Consider the following 22,671-nt stretch of genomic DNA (forward strand, 5'->3'; position numbering starts at 1 on the left):
CCTCCCTAAAGTGAACTTTCTTCCTGTTGGTGTATGGTGTGTTATTTATTCCTCTAAAGCTCTTCTAGTGCCCCTCCAACTCACGAATAACGCCCCTCTTTGTCCCAACAAACCCTCCCACCTTTACCAGCGTACCTGAGCACCCTCCCCCTGACCCACGCACCCTTTTTTGTTAACACTGATTATGTTTGTGAACTCTCACAGACATTGTTTGTAAAACTAAGAATTCTGCAGCAGAATATTTTTGGAGACAATTGCTGTACAGTATTTGTAAGCTCTATTTTTGTATATTGCTATTTTGGAGAAAATAATATGCATTTTTTTTTCTTTTCTTGTTTTTGCTAATTTCATGTTTATTCATTTTAAGAAAATGTTGCATGTGACTGACTTGAACTGTAAATAAAATTTCCAAGTTTTGGAATGTGTGTGAGTTTTTTCCTTGCATGCATTGTCAAAATGCTGCAACCTTATAGTTCTATCTCAACAGGTTACACCAATGAATGGTTGTACAGATTTACTTGTGCACTGATCACAAATAAAGACTTATGAATATCTTTGGCTGACCAGGGACATATTTAAAGACTATATAATAGCACCACCTTGTGGTCAAACATCACCATGACTATCTGATGACTTTTCACATTTTCCTCATGGAGGTAAAATGATATATACTGAATATGATCCTTAGAGAGGCTGAAGTTGGATCACCTCTTTAAAGGGAGATTTGACCCTCAGTAATATTTAATGACCTGAGGTTGATGAGTGGTAGTTTATCTGCTGTTCATTGGCAGAGCAACATCTCAATGCTCAGGCACTTATTTTAACCCTCTATGGTACACATTTTGATGCCAGTTAGAAAAAAAATCTTTGGAGTGTTTTTCTGTCTTAAAATAGACCAAATAAACATAATCTAAAGAAATGTGAAAGAAAGAAATTTTATTTTTTGGAAGTTTTGGGGGTTCGTTGCCTGTAGGCAACATTGTACCATAATGGTGCATAAGTGAAAAAGAATGATTTTTTTTTTTCAATTTGAAGATAATTTATTTCATAAACGTGTAAAATATTCAATTGCTTCAACAGATTACAATACATGTCATTTTAAATGTAAAAGCATTATAAAAGGAACTCTTTTAAAGGGTTTCTTGTCTGAATGTTGCCTGTAGGCAACATTGTACCATTGTGGAACAACCCATTGAAATGAATGACTCCAAGAGTCCAAGCGTAATTCTTTGAACTTTACACAAACCACTTCATCAAAACAAAGATCATAACCATTTGCAAAACAAGAAACTAGTGTCAAATTCCAGTGTTTGATCATCACTGCTTCATTTCAATGCATGTTTCCTTCCTGACATGCGTTGCCATCATTTGTGGTGTTGCTGCTCAGTGCTGATGGAACTCCATGAAGCAGTTTTTTTTCAGTGTGTGTTTTCAGGAGAAGCACAGCTAGGTGACACACTTTGTGCACTGCACTTTCACTGCACCGGCCCTTTTTCTCCACCCAAATAGGCCAGTGGTCACTGTAATAGTAGACTCTTAGTAATAGCCTGAACTTTATTCCTTAGGAGTTGAGCAAAAGTCAACTGGACTTGTTGAAGGTACTTGAAGACGTTTAGCCTCCCATCCAAGAGGCTTCTTCAGATTTGGATGGGAGGCGAAACGTCTTCAAGTACCTTCAACAAGTCCAGCTGACTTTTGCTCAACTCCTAAGGAATAACTATGACCTATGACCTTCACAGACATAGCCTGAATTTTACTTTACTGCAACCAACATCAAATTTATCTTTTGTATTTGTAATTGTAAAGATAAAAAACAAATTATGATGAATGGTATGTTTTTGAACAAAATTTCATGCTGCCATGGTGATTCCATAGTGGCTCACTGTTGCCTCAAGGCAACATATGCAATTTTCCATAATGGTACGCTGTTGCCTCAGGGCAAGTTGCATTTTAACAAGTTTCCATTATTTAATTAGCAAATAAATTGCATTAAACTATTAAAAATTAAGGTTTACTCACCTATTAGTGTGAATATATTTTTTTCCAGATGGAAAAGGGCCAGGAAATTATGTTTCCAGACCCTTTTTGTGGAGCAAAAAAGGGTTTCAATATGGCCTCCTGAAAGACATGTGACAAATTAAAGCATTGTTATTGGTTCCCTATAGTCTTCCCTCTTTTTTAAAGTATTGCATCATTCAAAGGGATGTATTTTGAAGATGTGACAGGCCAAAAATGGGTTTGTTGCCTGAGGGCAACACGGTACCATAGAGGTTTAAAAGACAGATTCTTTTATGTTTTTTTAAATGATCAAAATTGATACAGCAGGGCCAAATATCATCTCCCGAACTCCTCACACATTGTTCGTAAGTGTCGAAACTTGGCGCCTACATCACCCACAATGCAACCGGGCCCCTGACAATTTAGTCAGACATACAGGTGTGCTATGTTGGCAGCCTCGAACAGCGATGAGGAGCCGCTGAGGAGCAGCGGAGGTCGGGTGAGATCCCTCAGAAGTTTTTTTAAAGACGTTTTTTTATTTTGACGTCTTGAACGACGTGGACACATGCTAACATGCTAACATGAGGTAAACGGCCTGTCAAGTTTCTGTTTTTACGTGCTTATGTAGATGGACCTTAAATGTCGCCACGTTCACGCCCTGGTTCTTGTGACTGATGAGCCTCACGTGACTGACATGTGACCTCAGTGACCCTTAGAGTTCAGCTCAGTTTTAAACTCGTGTTATTTTACTTTTATTTGACTGTTTTTGTTCAGTGGTGTGTTGTCATCCTGTGTTTTTGTGTCACTGCTGCACAGCCAGTGTAACCATCCTGTAGAGACACACAAAGGGACTGATGGGAGATGAGGAACCAATCAGTTAGTTTAGTTTAGTTTAATGGTCGTGTTTGAGATCAGATATAAACCAGCATAGCCATTATTGAACCCATGAAACTGTCCTTTTACAATGATCTAATAGATACACCACAGTGATTCAGCTTTCAGGTGAAATTTCAGGATGAACCTAAAATGCATTCTAACCTTTCCAGGTGAACTTAATGTGACCTTCTCTAAACTTTTTAATGCACATGTCCAACTGTTCAGTGTTTCAGTACTTTTTGCACAAGTTGCTGTTCTCTAACAAGAAGCTTAACAGCAAAATTCACAACAGGTTTGATCCATGAATCGACCAATACATTTCCTGCTTCAGTTAGAATTGGTATTTAAACAGTCCTCCTCATCATGCTGTTCACATTCTGACATCATGAGACCAAGACGACACCTAACAATTGATCAGCAGCACCTCAACACTGCGAGGCTTCAAACAGGAAGTCCTCAGACGGAGGTGTTCACTGAGCTTAGAGGGTCACAGGGTGTCATCAGGAGGTTGTAACAGTGATACAGAGACTGGAAGAGTCACAGAAAGGAGAGGAGTGGACGTCCTTTGGCCACATCCCAATTTATTGAGACACCGAAAATGTTTTGTTGTGGTATACCTACCACTGTTAGATTTTCTTCAAATAAATTGTTTAAGATGAATGAAATTACCATTGCATGCTTCTACTTAAATGCCCTACTTTCATGATATAATATCACTGTAGCATTCACTTTTTACATTTTCCATATATTTCACCTGAAAGTTGAATATCCCTAACTTTTTGTGAGTAGTGTATGTGTGACTGACATTAAAGACAAAACACATACCATTAAAGGGCAACTTTGCCTAAAATGATAATGTTATGATAATGAAGCAGAGAGGCTCTATGTGGAAAATCAATACATATTCCAGAGTAAATATGTGTTTAATTAGATAACCAGAAACTAATTTGACACACAGCAAACAACAGGAGTACTCATTGGTTTGGGGGACTCTGGTCAAAATGTCATTAAACCACAAAAAAGGGCCTCCAGCAAATGTTTGGCTCAGGCTCATGGTTGGTTAATCTGAGCACTGTTAGCCTGTCATTGATCATTACAAACTTCTCTTCACGTGTAACGTAGCCCAGGTTCATCTGTTCTGGGTGTGTGAGGATGCACGTACAGAGCAAATTGCTTTGTTTACATTCTATTTTTCTGAAATCAAGAACGGGTTTCGTCCTATGGCCACATTGTCTTTTGAGTAACAGAAAAACCAGTGTCTTAAACAGGAATCTTAAACCTTTCTTTCATTGTGGTTGAAGCCTGTTTTTTTTAAAAACAGTGTCACTTTGGCAAATGGTCTCAGTCTCAACACGTCATTTTGATGTATGCCGACACACCCAGGATACATTTAGGGTCATTAATCAGAACACTGTCTCACTGCCTGATTAACAAAAGAGACATTAGAAGAAACCACAATGTGGAAAATTTAGTTTTGTATTTACTGAGTGGGGATAAAATGTCAGAACATTTTACAGAGGATAACAGAGGATAACTTGTTTCCAGGCATATTATTAATATTTAAAAAAAACTTTTTTCATAAAGGTCCCTGATTACATGTAGAGTTTTGAAACAAACCGTGACAATAAAAAGACACAAACTGAGATATTCTGAGTTCTTTCTAAACTTTTAACCATTTTAACACACTGAATCATCTAGATTTTCTAAACCTATCAACACGAGTGCTTCCTAACATGACTGTTATATAACATAAATTACATTCTCTGTGTTTAATAGAGTTTTGTAAAAAATAGATACATAAATAGACGACCAGGTTACACGGTGAAGAGAAACTTGTAGAGAGCAACACTGAAGTGACACATGACCAGACTGCTTATATACACGATGCCGGCGTGTGCAGCAGCAGCAGTGCTGGTGGCAGTGCTGTTCGTGTTTGTCGAGTTTGTTGTGATCGCAGCCATCGTAGCTGCTGCAGTCGCGGTCGTAGCTCCTGCGGTCGTAGCTCCTGCGGCCGTGGCCCCTGCAGTCGTAGCTCCTGCGGTCGTAGCTCCTGCTGCCGTGGCCCCTGCAGTCGTAGCTCCTGCGGCCGTGGCCCCTGCAGTCGTAGCTCCTGCGGCCGTGGCCCCTGCAGTCGTAGCTCCTGCGGCCGTGGCCCCTGCAGTCGTAGCTCCTGCGGCCGTGGCTCCTGCAGTCGTAGCTGCGTCAGTTGTGTTTGCTGCGGCGGTTGCGTTTGTCTGAGCCTTTGCTGATGCTAATGAACAATACATAAAACCTCAGTGTAAGAGAGGACTGGACTCCTTTTCAAAAAGGTGCTGCAACAATAAAAACATGCTTTACTCACCGACGATCAGGAGTTGTATCAGAATTGTCAGCAGCATTTTAAATCTCTGTAAAAATCTAAAGGAAAAAAATTAAAATTATTTTGTTAACGGATTAAAATTAAGTCTGTCAGAGATATCTAAAAAATGACTTTAAAAAAATAAAACTAAAATCTCCCTTGTTTTTGCACTTCTTTTACTAACACTTTATTTCTGCCCCTTTTCTATCTCCTCTTGCTGTAACAAGTAAATTTCCCTGGTGTGGGATAAATAAAGTCTCTCTTATCTTATCATATCTTATAATAAAACCAGTGAAGCTGTTTTGTTGAAAGAGATGAAAAGAGAGAAAAAGATTGTACTTACAAAACTTCTTAGAGCTGCCTTGAGTTCTTATCTCCGTCTTTAATTAGTTCACCCTCAGAGGTGCACCTTTAACTCGACCTTCTCCGTTTGTCACTGCCTTTATAAGGCCAACGACAGACGTGAAAAATGATGTGAAAGAAACCCAGCATTAAGCACGTCCGATGGATGATCATTCCTTCCACATCGGTCACCTCAGTGTGACAAATCGCCTTATTCATCCATGCATTTTAAAGGAAATACATATATGTGGACACGCCACATATTCTACTGCAGCTGGGAGGATTTACAAAGCAAACAGGCTGGTGACGAACTGATGGAGTTGACTTTCCATGAGACACAAAGACAGCAGTGTGTATATGACCATTGTGACTTATTTGTGCATAGGCTCCTTAGGCAGTACTTAAATAATGACTGTGCCGTGTGAAGCGCCTGGAATGAGAACAAAGGTGAGGAAGAGGCACGGTGTCTTTGTGTGTGCCACCCACTCTCCAAATTTACTCCATCTATTTTGGTGGAACGTACAGCACAGTGTTTTCGACTGAAACCCTGTCTTGTGATGCATTCATAAACATAGATGCCGCATTATAAAGCTATGCGTCACAATCGGTATCGCTGTCATGCTGTTTGAGGTTAGAGTAAAACCCCCGGAGACTATGCCAATGAAACAAAACATTATTATTCAGCTCCAGTGTCTCTGGTGCATTCATGTCCTTGTGTATTATGTTGAATCTCAGGCTAAATATAAAAGGGGCTAAAAAGGTCTAAAAATGTTAAAGGTCCCATATTCTGCTCATTTTCTAGTTGATACTTGTATTTGGAGGTCTTTTGAGAACAGGTTCACATGGTTTAATGATCAGAACACGTTTTTTTTTCTCATAGCAGATGTGGCTGCTGCAGCTGTTTTCGGCCTCTTTCTGAACTATCTGGTGCTTTGTTCTCACAGTCTACACTTTCTTGTTGGTGGGAGCTGGCGTTAGTGAGGGAAAAAAACAATGGTGGAAAGCGAAGTAGTTTCAGGAGGATTTCAGTGCCGGGGACAGTCGACCTGTCGAAGTGCTGGAGGAGGACACATGATCAACAGACCCCGTTATGACATCACAAAGAGAGCCAAATCTACACGGTGTGTTTTCATACATATGTACTGAAAGATGGAGCAGGAGAAAAAGAGAGATGGTCTTTTATAACCGTTTGCGTGTCTGTAGACACATCGGGACACATCCTAGTGCATTAAAACAGTGCATTTTGCATAATATGGGACCTTTAACGCAGAAGAGCTGTAGCAGCAAAAACCCCTCGTGTGTCGAAGTGGTAAAAAAATTTTGTTGCTTATAAATTTATTTTTTCATTTGGAAAAGGAACTTATTTTTTTCTTTCAATAGTTACATGGTCTCATTTTAATCTCATTTGCTAGAGAAGTTGTTCTCAGCAGAGTGCAGATCTCCACCAGTCGATGCCAAACCTGCTGTAAGCTTTATATTTTTCATCTTTGTTGTTACAACCTTTGATCCTCTTAGCGTGCTTGTGATTGTAGACTCAAGCTGTATACAGGAAATAACCGTTTTCAACAACTTACTGTCAAACTAGCCAATAGAGACAAGGATTGATTCATGATGTATTGTGAGTAACTTCAGTGGATCCTAACAAATCAGTTATGGAATCAGTCTGCAGAAGCTCTGGTTCAAAACAAAACCAAACCTTTCTATAGGTGTGTTTTTTCTATGATGTCAACCGGCCAGTTATGGGGGGTGAGGAAAATCTAGTGAATCACAACTACTGTTTTAACTGAGTTTGTTCAACACGTAAAACTGATCCGTCCAGTATTGTCCGTCCAGAGGAGTTGCAGACAGAGAAGATGCACAAAAACACATGACAACAAGAATGTATTACTGTGCAGCGCCAGTGCTGTAAATACTATGAACCGGTCGCCCAAGCCCACGTCTTACTTACAGAAAACAATGAGTCTTACATTAATCCCACCCAAAACTCCCACACACTGCACATCTCAGATGATGCCATAGTAATGAGACAAAACTGATTTGTCTATAAAGTGTTGGTAAGTAGTGAAAAATGCCCATTATACTGCCCTAAAGCCCAGGCTGATGCCTTCCAATTGCTTGTTTAGTCCGATCAACAGTCCAAAACTCAGAGATATTCAGTGTACTCTGATTAAATGGGGGAGATTTAAGAACTGTCAAGACAAATGTAACGTCACACAGTCCTTCAGAGTTTTACTTGTCACATTTTGTCGATGACACTAAACTCAGAGCTCCACATGTTAACAATGGAAGAGTATGAAATGAACTGTATGAAATGCTAATCAACATACAGCAGACACCACCTTCATTCACCTTTTATGTGTGCAGCTTTCCAGACCATCAATTACTGTGACTATTAGATGAACAATTTAGAAATGTATTCAATATAAAATCCTCTTGGTGAAACAAAGCTGGTTGTATGTATGGTTTTATAGGCACACAGGTTGTTAAGGAGAAATATCAGGGCAATAGGCACATGAGTAAGAGGACATTTATATACCCCAAAAAAAAAAAGTTTAATCTTAATTGTTCATGTGTGATCACCTGGTGATGGTGCAACATGTTACAACATAATAATCCTTCTGTATTTCTAATTACCTTAGGTTAATGTGTAAAGTAGTCCTCCCACAGTTTGTTGTATTCCAGACATCTGACTATAAAACATGTAGGCAAAGTCCTTAACAGATGCATTTTTACTACCCCACAGTCTTTTTAAGTGAGATCTTGGTCAACCTTGTTACTTTTCTGCCCTTTGGCTTTCACGTTCTGCTTCTGCTTCTGTGACTTCTGCAGCAGAGCCAGCGTGTCTCTCTTCTCGATTTTCCTCAGTTGTTTCTTCTTCATCCTCTTGATCTTTGCTGTGTTCTTGATCTGCGATACGAATGAGACGGCAGAATATAAACAAAGGTCGTATCACCAACAGAAAGCTTGGGTTGCTGAAGGACAACTTCTTTTTCACTTCATCACGCCTGTTTTCACTGTGCAAATCAAAGCCTGAGCGAGTTCATAACTTTAATGTGTTAGTTTCACCAAACAATTACTCTGCATGTGGTTGTAACTAATGCAATATGTGATTTTACTTAAATATATTTAAGAAATTTCTATATCAACCTGGCAAAGAAATGAAAAATCACATAATACAAACTGTTTACTATAACTGTCTGTGTCCCACTATGAGGCACTGCATCATACAAACATTTAAAAACAGTTTGCTTAGAGTCATTCACTTAAATGACACATTAATTGCTAATTGTGCTTACTATGTTTTATCTATTCTTATTATATACTTCTAAAATGCTCAGCAGTACTTGGAGGTGTAGGTGAAGTGTCAAGGCTGCAGGCAGTCACCAAAGGGGGGGCGATCCACATGTTTTAGCTTCACCTGTGAGTATCGTCCATGCTTAAATACTGCCTATGGTTTATGGTCATAAACGCTGGGTTTAAAGATGCTAATTTCCTGCAATTTCATTCTGCCGTGCCAGGCTGTTAGATTGATCCGTATCAGGTAAAAATGTCTAAGCTTTATCATCATTATCTGCATACATTTTTATCATGATACCATATCAAGATCGTTTTATAGCGTAGCCGTAGAATACAGTTCTTTCTCTTATATTCTCTAGTGCAAAAGTAGAACTGGTGTATGGTGCGGTTGTTGTGGAGTCAGTTTAAATTGGGGCTGCTAGACTTCGTGTGTGAGCGACAGTTAACATACCACTTGCACGATCTCTGCTTTGCGTTCGTTCTCTGCACGACGTTTCAGGTTCTCCTCTCTCCTTTTCCTCTTTTCCTATAAAGCCAGGAAACATGAGAATGAGCAAAAAAAAAAAAAAGGTGCAAATTCTGTGACGCTCGGGATAAATCATCTCACAGCTTTAGCTTACCTCCTTCTGTTTGGCTTTCTCCTCTTTTAGCTGCACTGAGTACTGTTTCACCAGCTCCTTCTCCCGCTTGGCCTCCATCTTCTTTTCCCAAGAAGAGCACAGCGGCTTATCTCTCAGCAGTGCAGAAAACCTGAGAGACAAAACCACATCAGGCAGGTTCACAAATAATACAAACCCGCTTGACAAAGTGTCCCACTGTAAAACAGGGATGCACCGATTCCACTTTTTCATTCAATGAAATGAGCCAGACTTCTCAAATTCCTCCGTGTTACATGTTGCTTTAACACAAACTACCAAACAACAATCTTACCTGAAAAAACACTGATACAGATTTAGATCATGTAACAAATAATCCAACAGCAGATTTTTTACATTTTCAGCAGATGCAGACTTGATATTTGCTGTCAGAACTAATACTCAACACTAATATTTCTACACCAGTAGAACGGATTCATGACTTTCTCATCATGCTGCACATTTTCATGACGAATGTATCAACAGTAATCTATAGTGCTGAGAAGGATTAAATCAACATACAGAGGCTTGTGGGCTGACATGAAAGTATTAAAAGTACTCACTATGCAGACTGGCCCCTGTGATTGGATAATTCCTATTATTGTGTGAGATAATGTTGTAGTTTGTCAAGATGAAATTCTATACTTTATTTACTGTTGAGTAATTTCACCTATATATATATTTTTTTTTTATATTTCTGACATATAGTGGAGAAGTATGAAGCAGCTTAGCATGTAAATAAAGAAGAAGAATAGAGGTGCTGCTGTAAAATAACCTGTAATTGTCTAATGAATTAAGTGTTTGACCACTGTACTTTTGGTGTCTTGCAAAGCAGAAGAACTGGATCAGTGTGTGACAGCTGTATTTTAAGAAGAGCTCCCTGGGTGCAGCCACTGTGGGATCCTCACCTCTGCTTGCTGCGGTCCTTCCACACTCGGCCTGATTTGGGTTTCCCCAGCGGCACAACCGGCTTCTGGTTCCCACTTGAGCCCACACGAGGCCTCTTCTGCGGGACGGTCTCGGCACCTGTGGGCCCCGTTTCTGCAGGTCCAGGCCCGGGAGGAAGAGCGTCTCCTTCGGCTGTGTGTGTGTCCGCTTCAGCCTCCGGCTCGGCAGACTCGCTGAGCTTCTCCTCGGGGATACTCACAGGTTTCTCCTCCGTGTTTTTCTCCTCCACCGGTGGCAGCTCCTGGAGGACCGACCTCCTCGTCCTCCGGGCCGGAGTCTTTATCGGAGCTTCCGAGTAGAGCAGTGCGGCAGGGGTGCGCACTGTGCGGCCGCTGCGGGTCCGTCTGGTCTCCGGCGGCGGCTCCTGGACCTCCTCCTCCTCATGTCCCACTCCGGGGCCGGTGTTTTCTTCAGACACGGGTATCTGCCTCTTCGACATGTTTTCTACCTACACTGACACCACATCACTTTGATAAACTTGCGTACCCACGTGTGTTCTCCGCCAGAGTTGTGTTTGTTGCCTTATTTCCGCTTCTACGGCGGATGGTCAACAACGTGGAGGCGCATTACCGCCACCTGCTGGTCTGGAGGGTGAACTGCAAATCCTCCAGCACACACACACACACACACACACACACATACACACACACACACACACACACACACCTGGTGGCAGGAGTCCACACTTACAGGCCATCGATTAATTAATGTTTGACTAACACAGAGACAATGATTTGACAGTATGAGTCAAAATTATGATTAGAAATACAAAACTGATTTCATGTAGCATGTTAATTTTGATTGATAATGTGTTATTCATTTATTTGACCTAAACATTTGCATAAAAATAATGGCTTTTTCTACAGTGTGTAATGAAATATGCAGTGAATCCGCAAAAACCAGCAAATTTTTTTGCATTTTTTTTCTTTTGCAACATTTTTTAGGCTCATGTTTCAGATTGTTGTTGTAGTTCTGAAATAAGGCTTGGGGTATTGAAAAAATATAGATTTTATCTCTATAGGTAGGGATTTTAGCTAATGATCACAGGGCTGATGGTTAAATTAGATTAATTTTAAATGTTTAAACTGTTGTTAAGTCATAAACCCAGTACAGATTGTTTTTGTTCTCACTTGCCTCTCAGGACTTTCACGCTTCTTCTGTTGTATTTCTTATTACTTGATGGAAAATGCAAGATTTCCTTTCAATACGTTCCATGTGAAGTGACCCCTTTGATTACATTGATTGATTTTGACAGATTTTTGTCCCTTCCATTAAATAATAACACCAACAATGACAGATGATGATAATAATAATAATCCCCAGACACTCATCATTATGTAGACACTTTTACTAGGTTACAGTAGACCTTAGTGACAGCATAGATACTCAACTACCACACAGTCAATGTATTAAATGCAAATGATCATATTTTGCTTGTGAAAGATACGTGTGTTTATGCCTTAAGAAACTTTTCAATGCAGCAGCTTCACATTTTGTATTTCACATTTGTAACTGTGAGGGGAATCCTAAAACACTCAGTGTAGTCATTATGGGTAATTTCCTGATTACATGCAGCATGGGAGGAACACATCTCAGAGACAAAAGTGTAATTTTTCTCTAAGAAAAGAAGAAGAAAGTCTTGAAGAAGTCTAAGAAAATGCCGTTTTTTTAACGGAGAGAGAAACAAGTCTGAGGACAAGCAATTTCTGTTTTAGAGAAACAATTTCCTCATGGAGCACAGGACGAGGGTAGAAATATCTCTGGCGACAGTGTCGTGGGATCTTAAATACCAGAGGACACAATATTCTGATTCTCAGTAGACCTTTATTGCTTGCAAGCTTTAGCCGTCATCACCATTACACAGATATGACACAGATATATCCTCACTCACTCTCCACACCACTATAGTCCCTATAGAACTGCAGCGAGATGCACACAGTTTCACTCAAGGTGTTATACGACCTCTCTTTGGTCATGACATAAGAACGTTTTTCTTCTGTTATTCTTCATAAGTCACAACATCTTAACATCCACCATCTGCACCTGCTCCTTCAACACCCCACACATAGTCAGGCCATTATAACACAGGAAAGGGCGTCAACGCTCTCCAGGCTAAACTTTTTTATGAGTTTACTTGTATTTAGTTTCCCAACTACATAAAGACTGTAATATATTATTATTATAGTGTAATCAGGTATGATATGATTGGTGATCAGAGGCAATAGTATGGTTTCAGATGTGTTTGGAGGGCAATGACCAGTGTCCTTGTTCATGTTTAGAAACTAAAATACATAATGTACGGATGGTTTAGACTTTCTTTAAAACACATAGAGATGAGTACTGGTCAAGTGGGACATTTACTGATTGTGCATCATTTTTAATTATGATCCAAATGTCTTCACCATATGATATGAATCTCATTTGATAGCCTATTATTCTAAATAGCCCCTCTATTGCATGATGTTGCCATATGGCAACAATTACTTCATCAAATTTTTACTGAAAGGCAGTAATAAACAATCCACGTTTTACTTTTTACTTGTGAAAAGGAGGACCTTTACTATGTTAAGACAAATAATTGAATACTACAAATCACCACTAAATTCTGTTTTAACGTCCTTTTAACATAGAGATGTGACCCTGAGAAGCTCATGATCTGAGGATTCCCATTGTCGACCAACTGTTCACTCCATCCATTATCTATACCGCTTATCCGTCAGGGTCGTGGGGGAGCTGGAGCCTATCCCAGCTGACGAGAGGCGAAAGGCAGGGTACACCCTGGACTGTTTGCCAGCCAACAGACAACCACTCATGCTCACAGTCACATCTACGGGCAATTTAGAGTCACCAATTAACCTGCATGTCTTTGAATTGTGGGAGGAAGCCGGAGTACCCGGAGAAAACCCACGCAAGCACGGGGAGAACATGCAAACTCCACACAGAAAGACCTGGATTCGAACCTGAAACCTTCTTGCTGTGAGGCAACAGTGCTAACCACCACACCAGTGTGTAAAAAAAAAAAAGAAAAAAGAACTGGACCTAGTCTGAATCAAACAACCAATCAGGATTTGAATAATACAGTTTTAATAATAGAAGCAGGCACTGTAAAAAGACAAGTGAGTCAGAGAGAATAATGACATGTTGGATATTAAAGCCAGGAAACAGTGATTCGGCCTGAATGCCCTCTATATCCACTAAATCTCCTCTGTATTAATGAGATCTCGTACACTGGCCTTTTAAACATTTCATCCTGCTAACTCAAGAACAGAATTACATTATATTTTCCCATTTAAAAAAAGCAGCATTACAGCTCAGAGAGCACCACAGTGAGCAGCAGCAGTGACCAAAACATGGTTTGGTGACCAAGTTTAACACGTCTATGATTCCTGAAAATATGAGGACGATGCAATTTTTTTCCTTTAAAAAACAGTGACACAAATGCATTGTGATAATGAGCCATTAAGCATCATTAGTCTTAACTATGCTCTTAACCCAGTGACTCCATCTGTTTCATACTCTGGCCTACAAGACTGAACAACCAAGACAAAAAAATACTTTTGTTATGGTTCTTTAACATGTTACAGATGTTATTGTCTTCTTATTATTATTACCTGCTATAGCTGATGAGATCTTATCAGAACAACAAACTCCATCTTTTCTGCTACTTCCGTTTATTACATATTTTTTTAGACCTGATTCTTATTAGTAACCCGTTTAACAGTGTGTGTTTTACTTCATATATATATGTTCTTTATTTCACCCGAACCCTCGTAAATAAGACATCCAACACTGACACCTACCGATTAAAAACTGCCTTCACACAGCCACACACCGTCACGTGATTGTACTTCCGTAACTCATTCAAAACACGACAGTGTGACTCGCTCAGGGAAGTAAATACTGAGTCTGACTGTCTTCGAGACAACTCTGCATGAAAAGGCAGATTGAATAAAGTCTGCAGGTGAAACCGGACAGCATAGTCTCATCATCATCATCATCATCATCATCATCATCACCTCAACATGTCTCTGCTCACATTTGGAAACGTGCTGCTGCTGCTGCTGTTTGGACACTCAGTGAGTAAATCTTTGTACAGTCTGTGATCGACACTGAAGGAGCTGTAGCTGCAGCCCTGCTGCTTCATTCCATTGATAAACAAACACAAAATTGATGCTATGTCCGGGTTTATTAAAAACCTGCCACCAAAATCCAAAACCCTAGATTGGAACTCCCTTTCAGATTGATTGGCAGGTCTCTGAATACACAGAGCAACGCCACACACTTAATCTTAATGTGAATAATCCAAACTTTTTATAGTGCTAAAGGTGTGTTAGCATCAGTGCTGTGTGTGAAATGTGCAGATTCAACACAGATAGGTTAGATTAGGCTCAGACTGTTAGTTCAGTGAAGCAAATAGATTTTAGTTTTATTTATATATATATAATCTGTATATTATGTGGTCTAAAATGCTCATTGGCCTTTTAAACACCTTCCACAAGAAAGTATTTTAGAATATGTTGATTGGTAGGTACAGTATTACATTGCAGTAGTAGTAACTTTTTTACATTTACATCTCAGGAAGTATCCGTTACCCTCTAGCAGACAGTCAAGGTTACAATGTCTGAATGGAGCATGCTAAAGTCAGCTGAGACATCAGCCCTGCACCATAAAAAACATGAAACTTTAACTACACAGATGAACTCAGCACAAAGCGACTTGGCTGTAAATGCAGCTGTTATGTTGTGTTAACCTGCAGCTTGCAGCGCCACCTTCATTCAGCGTGGATTACAAGAACGACTGCTTTCGGAAAGATGGGGAAGAGTTTCGTTACATATCAGGAAGCATCCATTACAGCAGGATCCCCAGAGTCTACTGGAAGGATCGGCTGCTCAAGATGTACATGGCAGGACTGAACGCCATCCAGATGTAAGTTTACCTCATGTGTTTCACTCTCTGTATGCTTTCCCCCTGGCTTCACTTCAAAAACTAATCAAGAAAGAGGTTTTAAATGTAGGTTAGAGAATTTGTTGCCTGAGAAAAACCTGCTCACATTTCTGTTGGGTGCAGAGACGTTTAGAGAAAGGCTGAACTGTGACTGAGTAGTTAGAGCCACATCAGAGCAACAATAGAGCATCAATTTTCATAATATATTAATCATTTTAAACAGTTTTCTAAGAACAGAATACCATAATTCTCTGGCTCCAGCTTCTTATAAATGAATATTTTTCAGTCCTCTCGGTTTTTAAAGTGAATATCTTTGGGGTTTGGAATGCTTTACAGACTTTAAATATTGTGACATTTTTCATGTCACAATTTTTCATCATTTAGAGTCCAATTTGCTAATCAATATTGAAAGTAATCATTTGTTGCAGCCATAACTGTAATGTAGAAAATCCATGATCTTTATTCTCTCAGACAGTGGATTAAAAATGCTTAATTTCATATTTGTTAGTTGAATGTGATTGTCAGCAGCTTATAGACCAGACTCAATGGGTGATCAGCAGAGCTGCACTTCTAATATCAGACCATCAGACCACATACAGACCGCCAGACCTCCTTCAATAGCTGCTATTGACATCACAGCAGTATAGTATTAATATGTTTTAGTTTTCTGTGTGTGTTGTTAATAATACTGACACTTCATTCACGTTGAAGTTACATTCCCTGGAACTACCACGAGGAGTCTCCGGGCCAGTACAGTTTCAGCGGAGACAGAGATGTGGAGTATTTCCTTCAGCTGGCCAAAGACATCGGCCTGCTGGTCATCCTTCGGCCTGGACCCTACATATGTGCCGAGTGGGACATGGTGAGTCAGGTTGTCAGTAAATGTGCCCATTCTGAGTTTTTAATGGTATCAGAGACAGTGTGGAAATACTGGAAACCTTAAAGTGAGCATTTAGATGACTACTGTTGGACCATGTCAGTGTGGGATGATATACAATATAACTAATGCTCCTTTTTATTAACAAGAGCTACTTCTCCTTCAACCCACTTCATAGGGAAAGGTTGCACTTCTATTCAATTTTTACACCAGTTCATTTACACCCTTTCTTTGAAAAGCAAGATTATGCACTCACATCATCCATTCAGCTTTTTAACTATTCTGCTCCCACAAAGGAATTATGATAATAATAAATTGTACAATAGGACAATAGTATAATAAAATAATGATAAAGTATTATTAAACTTTAAAATTATGAATCGATTATTACTTTATTTTGTAATAATATGGCAACATGCATACTGCTGTTATATTGTACTGTCAAAGTGGTGTATTTGGCAATAATTCTGTGAAGAAATGAGTGTTTGTACCATGGTTGAGCACATAGATGGTGTAATGCTGCAGGAGCGGGTTTACATGTATTTCCGCGTCTTTTGGTGTTTGTATTCCAGTGTGAGAACTCGTCATTACTGGTGTCTGTTGTTACTGACCTAAATTAAAGCGCACTACAATTGTAATTGTTCTTCAAAACTAGAAACATTACACAGCCATCTTTTAACTCAATTGATCTTAAACATGAGGTTATTTTTTGTGTTCAAATTAAAACCTGCTGAAATTGTCGATGTTTGATGTCTGTCAACCAGGGTGGGCTGCCTGCCTGGCTTCTCAACAAGAAAGACATTGTGTTGCGGTCTTCAGATCCAGGTGAGAATCAAAGAAAAACAGGACGAATGATGAAACACAGTTACACGGAGTCACCGTTTCATGCTGCAGTACATACAATGCGATAATATGCGTCTTTCAGACTATGTCGCAGCAGTAGACAAGTGGATGGGGAAGCTACTGCCAATGATGAAGCCTTATCTGTACCAGAATGGTGGTCCTGTCATCACTGTACAGGTGAGTATGGAGGCCTGGCCTCATCTCTTGCTGGTTTGTGAGCGTTACGTATCGTTTCAGCACTTAATTTGATGTTGGAATCACATCTCCCTCCTGCTATGGCTTTGCTTTGCAGGTGGAGAATGAATATGGAAGTTATTTCGCCTGCGATTACAACTACATGCGTCACCTGTCCAAGCTGTTCCGCTCTCACCTGGGCGAGGAGGTGGTGCTGTTCACCACGGATGGAGCTGGGCTCGGCTACCTCAAGTGTGGCTCAATACAAGGTCTCTACGCCACTGTTGACTTTGGGCCAGGTAAGCTATTGTAACTGTAAAAACAGATAATTATTTAACGGTTCAGCTATGTGTTGGTATCTTAAGTAATGTGATGTAAAACCAAGTTTAGATGCATTACTAAGAGAGACGTCAGCTTCTTGTTTTTCTCAGTCACGTCTTAGATTAGTCAGAAGTCATGAGGAAGTTGCACAAATACCCTGTCTTATCTTTGTGTTCTGTTAGGTTCAAATGTAACCGCTGCCTTTGATGCACAGAGGCACGCTGAACCTCACGGACCTTTGGTTGGTATTTCCCTCGATATGGTTTTCTCTTCAATCACACTGCGTTTTTTATCTCATGATGTTTCTTCCCGTATTAACAGGTGAACTCTGAATATTACACTGGCTGGCTCGACCACTGGGGGTCACGTCACTCCGTCGTGTCGTCAGCCAAAGTGGCCAAGTCCCTCAATGAGATCCTGTCCATGGGAGCCAGCGTCAACCTGTGAGTGTCCAGATTTGTGAGACAGTTCCACAACACACGTGCAGATTCAACACAAGACTGGAATTCACTCATCAGCTAATGCCAGATACATATACAAGATGTTACGATGGATGACTCTCCAGTCAACAAACTATTTAGCTACAAAAATCATAATTTACATCTGCGAATACATTCTCCTGAAGAAAGAGATCAGCTTTGTAATTCAAATTGATTAAAATTTGTGTTTTATTTGCACCTACATTTCAGTTTAATTTCTCTCCTCACAGGTACATGTTCATAGGTGGAACAAACTTTGGGTACTGGAATGGTGAGTGCATGTAGACAGACAGGTTTGATGAGATTAGCATTTCGGCTGACTCACAGCCCCATGGGACTTTGTTGTTGCCAAAATCATCACCTGAAAGGAAGACAGTGTTTTTAAACCTGCATGCTATTTTAACATAGTTTGGGTTCAGAATGACCAACAAGCGTTTGGGAGAACCAGCTACAATGGTGATAATATCATATTCAGGGGCCGTTGCACCAGAAGTCTATTAGAAGTGCTTGTTTTTCACACTGACAGATCATGTAAGATCCTGTCCATTTAACCAGAAGCAGCTGTTGAATCGCTCACCAGACTCCTTTCTGTAATACTGACACTTAAAATAACAGTTCTAAGTTCTATGACAGGAGCCGTTGTCCCGAAAGATTACATTAAAGCAAATACGGCACGTTGGCGCCCATTCTTGCAGGTGGAGGTGATCCACTAGACCAATTCCAAAGGTACCAGTCATTTTGAACCCAAAATATGTAAAAATAGGACCCAGGTTTAAAGACACTGGCGTTATTCTTTTGCAAAAAAACAAGAAAATCTGAATGCCTCTTGATACCTCAGGTGCCAACGCACCATACGGTGCACAGCCTACGAGCTACGACTACGATGCCCCGCTCACAGAGGCAGGAGACCTCACAGAGAAGTACTTTGCTATTCGCGAGGTGATCAAAATGGTAAGAGCCCTAGTGTATCACGGCAACTGTATTTTTTGCGTAATATGTCAAACGGATGAAATAATGTGTCTTTTCACAACAGTACAGGAAGATACCAGAGGGACCGATACCACCAACAACTCCAAAGTATGCATATGGACCTGTAGTGATGGAAAAGGTAGGTACTTGTTTTTCACTCTCTATGCACTCCTGTCTGTGTTTTTAACAATTTAATAATTACACATTGCTTATTGTAGCTTACAGAGAAAAGTCTTTCTGTCAGCTGATTTAAAACTAGAATAACTACTAAAAGACAACCCTCTGCCACCACAGCTCCAGACGGTATCAGATGCCTTAGAAAAACTGTCTTTCTCTGGCCCAGTCAAAAGCATGTTTCCTCAGACTTTCACTCAACTCAACCAGGTATACTTTAATATTTTTCCAGTTTATGGTGTAGAAACGTACTGTTGATTTTAACTTTTATTTAAAAACTTATCTCTTTCCTACTGTAGGCCTTTGGTTATGTGCTCTACAGGACGACGCTGCCCGTTGACTGCAGCACATCAACTCCACTGTCATCTCCACTGAACGGGGTGCATGACAGAGCGTATGTGTCAGTGGACGGGGTGAGTTGTTTCTTATGGAGTATTACAGGAAGGCTCACGCACGCAACTTGTGGATCTCTTAAAAATTAGATCTTGAGTATTTCTCGTATGAATTGGAAGCACAGTATGCTGACATAAGCGTGCTGATTTCTTCTTAAGGTGGCTGTGGGGATTCTTGAAAGGAATAAAGCCATAACTGTCAACGTGACGGGGAAAGCTGGCAGTCAGGTGGACCTGCTGGTGGAGAATATGGGCCGAATCAACTACGGAAAAGACATCAACGACTTTAAGGTTTTTTTCCAGCTACATTTTAAAGTTACTACGTGTGCTCTGACATGCAGGTGCCTGCTTAACTATCACAAGGCTTTGCTGCTTCGCAGGCTGCAGGTTGTACAAGCTTGAAAACACCGCAATCAAATTACATGTTATATTTAAGCGTATATCTTCATATTTCTTTGCTGCACAGGGCTTGGTGTCCAATATGACTCTGGGGGCAGATACGCTCCTCGGCTGGACCATGTACAGTCTCAGTATCGATGAAGCGGTCAGGGAGGGCATTCTTGGTGAAACCAAACCAACAGAACCACCGCAGCCTGCTGCTCTCTCCCTCCCGGCCTTCTACGAGGGAAGCTTCATCATTCCTGACGGCATCCCAGACCTCCCGCAGGACACCTACATCAAACTGCCCAAATGGAGGAAGGCATGTTAGCCGTTTGACTCTTTTTAAAAAAAGACAGTCAGCACTACATAATTGAAGCAACAGGAAAAAACATTTGTTAGAACATTTGTTATTGATTTCAGTGTTCAGTATTTTTTATGACTCAGGGTCTCAGGGTAAGTAGTTAATGGATGAAGACATCGAAAGGAACGTAATTGCAGACAATTTTCATAACGGAATAATCATTCAATTCATTATCAGCTTGTCAAAAGTAAAGATTTGGTACTTTTGCTGACATTTTTCACTATTTTGTGACATTTTACAGGCTAAACAATAACTTAGCTACTTAAAAACCCTTCTTCTTTCCACTGCTCCCGTTAGTGCTCGCTACAGCAGACTATCTGTATCCATCTCTTATTGTCCTCTGCGTTCTCTGCCAGACACCTTCATGTCATCCTTCATCACATCCATACATCAGATTCACTACAATTTAAAAATAAATAAATTAAAGCAAAATGAGTGTCCTGTCAAGATATTCACTAGCATGGAAATGCATAATTAGTCTTTTTTCTTTTTTTTTTCCAGGGGCAAGTTTGGATTAATGGCTTCAACTTGGGACGTTACTGGCCGAGCCGAGGCCCTCAGGTGACCCTTTTCGTCCCTGCCAACATCCTCAGCACAGCAGCACCCAACAATGTGACTGTCCTGGAGCTGGAGCAGGCTCCCTGCAGCTCAGGGCCGTGTGCTGTGGAGTTTACTACCACACCCATCCTGAACGCTACAGTCCAGTCTGACTACAAACAACACAGGAGACTCTTCAGTAGAGACGATTTGATGTGATGAGGAGGGAACAAAAGAAAACCTTTTGCACTACGCGCACTATTTGTCTGAGCTTGACGTGCGTGTGATTTTACAAAGCTGTGATATGTGAAAGAAGGTTAATCTGGGACATGACATCAATGATTGAATGCGTTTTAATGAAAAGTGATGAAATCAATTTTTAGCCAAATGCTGTATTACAAGCATCAGATCAACTCTGCCTCATTGACTCTGCGGGACATTTTCATTCAAAGCCTTTTCTCCTCTTCACAAAGGGAGTATTGCCAATTGAAGCACTGCTAAAACATGAAGGCAGCCTGTAATTCAGCGAATGTTTTATTGTGAAAAACACATCAGGGAAGTACTACATGTTTTATCATACAATTACAGATACATTATGGGACTGCTGATCTGTAGCTGTTGTATATTTTGACATTATTTTATGCACACTTGTCTGATTTAGTTGAATGCTTGTAAAGGACACACATTTTAAACCAAAAAATAAAGATATGATTTGATAATACTGTTGTGATCCTCTTCCTTACTGTGTCACGTAATGCTAGTCAGACGTCTGCATGTATCTCCAGGAGATGGATAGAAATATTTGTCTTGATAGAGCTGTGCTTCATTAGCTGTAGTGAAGATGGAGAACATAGAAGAAATGTTAATCTCTATTTAATTTAAATAAAGTCACAAGAATTTTGGTGGTGTGTGTACGGTAATACCCACATGTGGTCTCTATTAGTACTTTCACTGGAAGATAAACATTTCATTAATTGTTGTTGATGTGACTTAATCAGCGTTATTGATCCAGAAGGAAATTGGTTTGCAGTTTGTGCAGAAAATTATCAGCTAGAATTGATAGAAAACAGAGATAATGAGGCAGAAGACAATAATTAAGGAGTTTCTCTATTGTCCATATCATTAGACCTGTGAATATCAGCTTTTAAATCAAATGTTTCCATTGACAGTAGATGGCAGCATCACATTTTAACATTCAGGCCTCTGAAAAACTTCATAACAGAGACCGAGACTGATATTTTTTGCCTAGACGTTTTGATGAGAGTGCCTAAAACATGTTCTTTTAAACAACTGTGACCAAGAAAAGGTACTGTGTAGAGCATTTTACAGTTGAAAAATACATTTGTGGGTGCTCTCAGAGGGGCAAACTGTTATTGTCTCACCCTACCGAACCAGTTAAAAATAAAAAATAAGAAGCCTTCCTAACATCATAAAGGTTTATTTGAAAGACACCAAACACAGGAATAGTGGGACACAGAGCGACATTTTTCCAGCATTCACAAACATGCTGTCGTTGAACAGGACACATAGTTTTGATTAAAAACACTCCATCGGATTTTGGACACACTAAGAAATCTAACGGTGTCAAACATGTACTGATCGATTGCAAAAGGTATGATTAATTCATATCAGGAGGCAACTAAATGCTGAGAAACACAAAATTACATTTGGTAATCTGCTAGGAAGGACATAATGAAACGTTCTCAATCTTCTAATTAATTACTTAAAGAAAGAAATAATACAGAGAATTTAGATTGTTGGTTTTTTTTCCATGTAATCTACTGT

At 40.0% G+C, this 22,671-nt stretch overlaps 3 protein-coding genes across 3 annotated transcripts; 2 read left to right on the forward strand and 1 right to left on the reverse strand.

Annotated features, from left to right (window-relative positions):
• The first annotated feature begins 4,758 nt into the window (after positions 1-4,758).
• LOC139199230 (uncharacterized) lies at positions 4,759-5,112 on the forward strand. The gene has a single exon (XM_070828267.1). It carries the CDS (start codon positions 4,759-4,761, stop codon positions 5,110-5,112), a length of 354 nt encoding a protein of 117 aa, XP_070684368.1.
• A 2,715-nt stretch (positions 5,113-7,827) lies between these two features.
• Positions 7,828-10,960, reverse strand: ccdc86 (coiled-coil domain containing 86). Its single transcript, XM_070827794.1, has 4 exons — positions 10,395-10,960; positions 9,472-9,601; positions 9,303-9,377; positions 7,828-8,461 (listed from the first exon to the last, which is right to left on the reverse strand). Exons 1-4 carry the CDS (start codon positions 10,871-10,873, stop codon positions 8,303-8,305), a joined length of 843 nt encoding a protein of 280 aa, XP_070683895.1. The 5' UTR covers positions 10,874-10,960; the 3' UTR covers positions 7,828-8,302.
• Positions 10,961-14,296: 3,336 nt separating this feature from the next.
• glb1 (galactosidase, beta 1) lies at positions 14,297-21,579 on the forward strand. The gene is made up of 16 exons (XM_070828196.1): positions 14,297-14,510; positions 15,191-15,360; positions 16,090-16,240; positions 17,020-17,080; positions 17,181-17,275; positions 17,391-17,571; positions 17,776-17,834; positions 17,915-18,036; positions 18,303-18,343; positions 18,911-19,023; positions 19,106-19,180; positions 19,336-19,425; positions 19,515-19,628; positions 19,767-19,898; positions 20,074-20,307; positions 20,851-21,579. Exons 1-16 carry the CDS (start codon positions 14,457-14,459, stop codon positions 21,103-21,105), a joined length of 1,947 nt encoding a protein of 648 aa, XP_070684297.1. The 5' UTR covers positions 14,297-14,456; the 3' UTR covers positions 21,106-21,579.
• The last annotated feature ends 1,092 nt before the right edge of the window (positions 21,580-22,671 follow it).

This window comes from Pempheris klunzingeri, chromosome 3, assembly GCF_042242105.1.
Source record: "Pempheris klunzingeri isolate RE-2024b chromosome 3, fPemKlu1.hap1, whole genome shotgun sequence".
NCBI lineage: Eukaryota > Metazoa > Chordata > Actinopteri > Acropomatiformes > Pempheridae > Pempheris > Pempheris klunzingeri.